General features: G+C 46.7%; 1 protein-coding gene across 1 annotated transcript; it reads left to right on the forward strand.

Moving 5' to 3' along the window:
• Window positions 1-5,725: 5,725 nt before the first annotated feature.
• On the forward strand, window positions 5,726-6,664 carry LOC102930835 (putative olfactory receptor 52P1). The gene has a single exon (XM_027823677.2). The coding sequence runs from the start codon at window positions 5,726-5,728 to the stop codon at window positions 6,662-6,664; it is 939 nt and encodes a 312-aa protein (XP_027679478.2).
• The last annotated feature ends 599 nt before the right edge of the window (window positions 6,665-7,263 follow it).

Raw genomic sequence — 7,263 nt, forward strand, 5'->3', positions numbered from 1 at the left:
TGAGGGAGGTGTCTCAGACTGGAATGGAATGTCTCAGACTGTAGCAGATTGTCTCCGACACCATCCGCCATCCCTCCTCCCATGAGCAGCTCTACTACAGACTCCTGGCAGCATCAGCAATTGCCAACACGGAAAAGCAGCCTCAGGAAGGGGTGTCTGGGTTTCTAACCGGCTGCCATGCGTTAAAGCTTTGTGTCATTTTGAGGAAGAGTTACTGATGCTGGCGACTTTTAATCTCCACGTCCTCTCTCCCTCCCGCCGGGTCTTTCCCTCTCTCCTTCCAGCACAGGCTGAGCTGCTGCTCGGGTTCCCTTCGCCCCCAGAAAGGCAGTTCAGGCTGATCTCCCCTTTTCCCCGGTGCAGGCAGGCACAGAGTTTAACCTGGTCTGAGGAGGGATTTCTGTGAGCTGTTGCTGTGGGGTCTGGCACCTGAGTGAGGGGTATCGCTGTGTGGCAGGGATGGAAGTTGGGCAGGGTGGGGACCTGCTCTGGCAAGCCACAGAACTGCAGCCTGGGTGTCACAACCTTTATGCAGTTTTCAATCCAACTGTTGTTCTGTAACTTCAGGCATTTCGCCAGTGGAAAGAACCATTGATCTTTGTGAGACATTGCACCCCATATTCTTCATAGTGATATTATGATGTGATCTTGGGGTCTGTGGGTGTTCCACTTTTAGTCTAGATAGCTGGTTGGGGAGGGCCTAATTAGGGAAATGAGACATAAGGGAAAACAATAGGATTTAGGAAAACCTTGTCTCCCACCTGTTGAGCCTTTCTGAGTATTTCTCCAGGCAGCCTATAAGTAAGGATAAGATTTAGTCATGGGCATTTTTTTGAATAGAGTCATGGACAGGTCACAGGCAATAAACGAATATTCACAGCCCTGTGACCAGTCCATGCATTGTACAACATACCCCTGACTAAGTTTTTGGTGTCTGGAGGAGTCTGGGGCACAGCTGCTGCTCTGAAGGGAGGCTCTGGGGCACCCACTGGTGCTGGGTGCGGTCCAGGGTAAGCGCTTGTTCCGGGTGGGGCCTCGGAGGTGTCCTCTGGTGTTGAGAGGGGGCTTTCAGGGTGCCCACTGGTGCTCGGGGGGGATGGCGAAGGACCACAGCAGCCAATGCTAGCGGGGGTCATCCCAGAAGTGCCGCAGTGCTGCTGGTTGGGGGGCAACACCGCCAATCTGGGACCACTGCACTGTTGCAAGCGAGGGTTGTCTGTGACTGCCGTGCTGCAACCTGGTAGTGGGTAGCTCAGCCAGCCTCTGACAGCCACGCTGCTGCTAGCGTGGGGCAGTCCGGGACTATCACTTCTGCTGGCAGCCAGCGGCCCAGGACCGCCGCTGTTGCAGGTCTGGGGGTGGTGCCGTTGGCACAAGGTCCACCCATGCTTCTCGGGTGGACCTTGGTCAGTTGCCCCTGCAGAAGTCACGGAGGTACAGAAAATCATGGAATCTGTGACTACTGTGACCTCGGTGACAAACTAGTAGCCTTACCTAAAAGTCATGGATGCTATGACCCTACAATGGCATGTGAACAGGCCACATAATTCTGGACACAATCTTGGGGAGTCTGTACTTTTCCCACAAACTGGTCTGGGAATCAAGTTTTGAAACAAAGGGTTCTCGCCATACTCTAAAGCTATATAAGGCAGGGAGTGACATCGTCAGTGGTTCTTCATTCCCCACAGAAGAAGACTCCTGGGAACAACTGAGGAAAAAAAAGTGAACTGGAAGAAGTGCTGGACCCAGACTAAAAAGATTTCTAGCCTGTGTATGAAAACCTGAGAAACCCAAGCTGGAAAGCAAATACAGCTTATGCCTTGAGTTTGTTCCAGACTGCTTGTTTCATCAATCAGGGTAAGAAACTGCTAAATCATAGTCAATCTAAACAGTATGCTAAGCTTAGAATCATAGAATCATAGCATATCCGGGTTGGAAGGGACCTCAGGAGGTCATCTAGTCCAACCCCATGTTTAAAGCAGGACCAATCCCCAACTAAATCATCCTAGCCTGGGGTTTTTCAAGCCTGACCTTAACAACCTCTAAGGAAGGAGATTTCACCACCTCCCTGGATATCCCATTCCAGTGCTTCACCAACCTCCTAGTAAAAAAGTTTTTCCTAATATCTAACATAAACCTCCCCCACTGCAATTTGAGACCATTACTCCTCATTCTGTCATCTGGTGCCACTGAGAACAGTCTAGATCCATCCTCTTCGGAACCCTCTTTCAGGTAGTTGAAAGCAGCTATCAAATCCCCCCTCATTCTTCTCTTCTGCAGACCAAACAATCCCAGTTTCCTCAGCCTCTCCTTATAAGTCATGTGCTCCAACCTCCTAATAATTTTTGTTCCCCTCCACTGGATGTTTTCCAGTTTTTCCACATCCTTCTTGTAGTATGCAGCCCCAAACTGGACACAGTACTCCAGATGAGGCCTCATCAATGTCGAATAGAGGGGAACGATCACGTCCTTCTATCTGCTGGCAATGATCCTACTTATACATCCCAAAATCCCATTAGCCTTCTTGGCAACAAGGGCACACTGTTGACTCATATGCAGCTTCTTGTCCACTGTAACCCCTAGGTCCTTTTCTGCAGAACTGCTGCTAGCCATTCGGCCATTTGTTTATTTTCTAAGTAATCTGCTTTGATCTGGTTGCTATCCCTTATAATCACTTTAAATCGATCTGTTGTAGTTAATAAACTTGTTTTTATGTTTTAATCTAAACCCAGTATGCCTTGAAGTGAAGTGTCCGGGGGGGGGGGGGGGTGAGGGGGAGGGGAATCTTAGCTTGGTTACCACAAGTGTGCATTGTCTTCCCCACATTCAAGGAGGGGCAAACAGGGTAAGTAGTTCATACTGGTCGGTGTTTGGACCAGGGTAGGATGGTACAGCTCCGGGATCCTAGGCTAGGGAGTTGGTGGCTATTTTGGCTCTAGTCTCTACATTGCTGGTTCTTGAAGTGGCTGGTCAGGGAGCCTGGGTTTGTCCTTTCCTGTGTGAATGCTGGTAAAGGTGTAGGACCCGGACTGAGTCTGCAGTGGGTCACAACAGCACACTGAGACAGGGATCCAAGGCTGGTGAGTCAAAGGGATCAGTGGCACCCAGTTCCAGTTGCTCCTCAACTGCTTCAATCTCCCATCATACTCTGACGCCCTCTCTGTACTCTACTTTCCCATCCCAAGCTTCCCTGATCCCCAAAACATTCTGGTCACCAGTATCTTATCCATGCTACCCTGTCATCCCTGGCCCCCAATAACTCTGAGCTGCCTCACACTGCCCACAACTCTTCTTCTGCAGAGGGTGAATTGCCTCACATCACACCTGCTCCCTTGGCTGGGGGGTCATCAGTGACTGTGTCTCAACGGTGAGAAATTTCACACAGGAGTGGGAAATTCCCAAGCAGGCACCTGTGCGACTTCTCTTGTTACGCCGATACACACCGTGTGATACTTCAACTACTGCTACACAGGAACAACTCGTAAGCTGAGAAGTATGCACACTGCATAATGAGAGCGGGGAACTCTGGGACATACCTGAAACAGTGGACCACTGGGACACAGATGTTAAACTCAGGATGTTCTGGGACCATTAGTTAGCCAGCTGTGTTAGTCAATGGTGACAGTTGTACATTCATTCCCCAGTGCAGAGATTTTATGGGTCAAGTCATTATGTTTTTCATCTAAAACGTCCATCCATGCAGTGCCTGATGGGACCCATCAGACTTGTGAACTACACACTTAGTGTAACACTTGCAAGGTGTCACAGTCAAATGAGAATTTCTCCACATATGGCTAAATTCAACACCTTCATGAATAGAAAAAATGACTTCAGTAAGCTCAGGCACGAACTTGCAGGGAAAATGCCTATATCTGACTCCTGACAGGACCAGTAGATTCCAAGGCCAGAAGGATCATCTAGTCTGTATAACACAGGGCTGTATAACACAGGCCTCAGAATTTCCCCAAAATAATTCCTAGAGCAGAACTTTTAGACAAACTTCCAACCTTGATTTAAAAATTCTCAGTAACAAAAATCTGCCAGAACCCTTGATAAATTGTTCCAATGCATAATTATTCCTACCATTTAAAAATGTATGACTTATTTCCAGACAGAATTTCTATAACTTCAACTTCCAGCTGTTGGATCTTGTTACACCTCTGTATGCTAGCCTGAAAAACCTATTATTAAATATTGGTTCCTTGTGTAGGTACTTACAGACCATTATCAAGTCATCCCTTAACCATTTTTTGTTAAACTGCACAGATTGAGATCTTTGCGTCTATCACTATAGGGCAGTTTTTCTGCTCTTTTATTAAATCTTTTTTGTAAAGAGAGTGATCACTTTAGATAAGCTATTACCAGCAGGAGAGTGGGGTGGGAGGAGGTATTTTTTCATGCTTTGTGTGTATATAATAAGATCTTCTACACTTTCCACAGTATGCATCCGATGAAGTGAGCTGTAGCTCACGAAAGCTTATGCTCAAATAAATTGGTTAGTCTCTAAGGTGCCACAAGTACTCCTTTTCTTTTTATTAAATCTTGTGATTCTTCTCTGAAGCTCTTCAGTGTATCAACATCCATCTTTAACCATGGGCACCAGAACTGGAGACAGGATTCCAGCATCCTCTCTCCGATAGTGACAGCCCCAGGTGCTGCAGTACAAGGTGTAAGACACTCAGCAGTGGGTTGATTCAGGGGGAGGACCTGACCATCATGAGGGTGTCACCCTATTGCCTAACAGCTAGAGATTGGCTTGTGCCCTTCAACACATGGGCATATAGACTTTCCAAAATATATATTATGCTGTAACTATTGTACTTGGATAATGTCACTATCCAAGTAAATGTTCAAACCCTTCCTGATTCCTGCTTAGCTCATGGCTTCAAATACTTCTTGTGATAATGAGTTCCTCAGTTTAATTAGGCACCAAGTGAAGAAAGCATTCTTTTTTCATCTGTTTTGAATTTGCCATGTTTCAGTTTTATTGAACGTCATCTTGACCTTACATTAGAGAGTAGATTGAGCATGTATACTCCCTCTCTCCTTCCAGTCAGTAATTTACAGACTTTTCTCATATCCCCTCTTATTTATCTCCTTAGTAAAGTAATGATCCCAGTCTTTTCAGCCTCTCTCCTTGATCTTTCCCTGAACCCCTCTAGTTCTGCAATATCCTGTGTGAGAAGGGTGACCAGTACTACACAGAGGAGTCCAGAGGAGAGTGAAACATTGTCTGACTGATCTCAATACATTGTATTTTCTGTATGATTCCCCATCCCACTCCTTCTGGGTTCCAATGTTTTGCTTAGTTTCTGTCCCTGCTTGCTCTGTGAGCAGAGTTTCACCGAGCTGTGTACCATGATGCCCAGATCCCTGCCCTGAGTTCATACAGTTAAATTACAACCTTGTTAGGTGTTTGAAGAGTTCCAGCCATACCCTCCAATGGGCATAAATGTTGCAGTTCTTGACATTGAAGGTCATGTGCCTTTCACCTGGCTTGGTTAGCTACCACTAAGAACTTCTCTGGGCTTGACTATGACCTAAATAATCTGGTGCCATCTGCAAATGTTGCCACCTCACTGCTCACCCCCTTTCTACATTGTTAATAGCTATAATATATTTACCATACTATTTGCTATAAAGTGTGTAACCCCCCTCGCTGTGCTTCTCTCCCTTCACAGGAAGCTTGAGCATTTCTGAGACTGATCAACGCATCAACCACCTCATGGCAGATTTCAACCTCACCTTGCCTGACCCTTCAACATTCATCCTAATGGGCATCCCTGGCCTAGAAGTTGCTCACATTTGGATTTCCATTCCTTTCTCTATGCTCTACATAATCAGCCTGTTGGGAAATTCCATGGTTCTGTTTGTTGTAGGCAAAGAGCAGACCCTGCACAAGCCGATGTACCTGCTGCTCTGCATGCTGGCACTCACAGATATCACTGTGTCTACCTCCGTCATGCCGATGGCACTGTGTATATTTTGGTTCAATTTGAAAGGCATTACTGTGGATGGCTGCTTCACCCAGATGTTCTTCCTTCACTCAGTTTATATTATGGAGTCAGCTGTCCTTGTGACAATGGCCTTCGATCGCTATGTCGCCATATGTAACCCTCTGAGATATGCCACTATCCTCACCAATGCAAGAATAGCTAAGCTAGGGCTTGTGGGTTTGATAAGAGCTGTTCTCTTAATTCTGCCTCTGCCCCTGCTTCTCAGTAGGCAGCCATTCTGTGCTAACCACATTATCCCCCACACGTACTGCGAGCACATAGCTGTGGTGAAGATGTCATGTGGGGACACCACTGTGAACAGGACGTACAGCTTGGTGATGGCATTTGTAGTCACTGGATTAGATCTGACACTGGTTGCCCTGTCCTACAGTCTGATCATCAGGGCCATCCTCAGAATCTCCTCCAAGAAAGCCTACGAGAAAGCCCTGAACACCTGCACAGCCCACTTCTGTGTGATGATGACGTCTTTTACTCTCTTCTTTTTCTCTGCTCTGACACACCGGTTTGGTCAGCACATCACTCTCCATGTTCACATCATCTTGGCCAACCTCTATGTCCTCCTGCCCCCCATACTCAACCCAATCATTTATGGGGTGAAAACCAAAGAGCTTCGTGACAAATTGGTCAAATACACCTGCAGAATGTGATCTCTTGGGGCCACTCACTTTTATCCTCTGTGACAAGAGTGGGAAAGGATTTTGCCTCATTAATCAAGGGTGCTCTGTCCAAGTTTGGCTGAGCTCAACATTGTACAAGTTCAGAGTCTGAAAAGTTCCTCACACCTAATATCTTATCATCGCATCACCAATCACTGCTCTCTCCATTGCATAGTTCCCTCTTTCTGACCATCACCTGATCTCTTTCAGCATCACCCATCAGTTCCCACCCCCATGTCACTCAGCTTTTCCATGACTTCCAGACTACCAGAATGTTGGAGACCCCAGGGCATGACCACTAGTTAAGTTGAGGGGATGGAAGGCCATAAGGGTCGAGGAGGTCTCCCTGCTGAAGGCCTAAGGGCTTCTTCTCAACTTCCCTTAATAGAATTCAGGCCTGGCTGGTTTGAGTAAGCTCTTTTGGTCTTAAAACAATGTTGCAGTTGTAGATAATGCCTTATAGTGTAAGGTTTGCTGACGCCAAGTTAAAGATAATAGGAGAGACAGTTACAAGGCCAGACAGAATGTGCTGGTTGTTTAAGTTGCTAGTAATGCTTGTTAGAGTTTGCAGGAAATAAACATTGTTGGAA

Source organism: Chelonia mydas, chromosome 1, assembly GCF_015237465.2.
Source record: "Chelonia mydas isolate rCheMyd1 chromosome 1, rCheMyd1.pri.v2, whole genome shotgun sequence".
NCBI classification, from domain to species: domain Eukaryota; kingdom Metazoa; phylum Chordata; order Testudines; family Cheloniidae; genus Chelonia; species Chelonia mydas.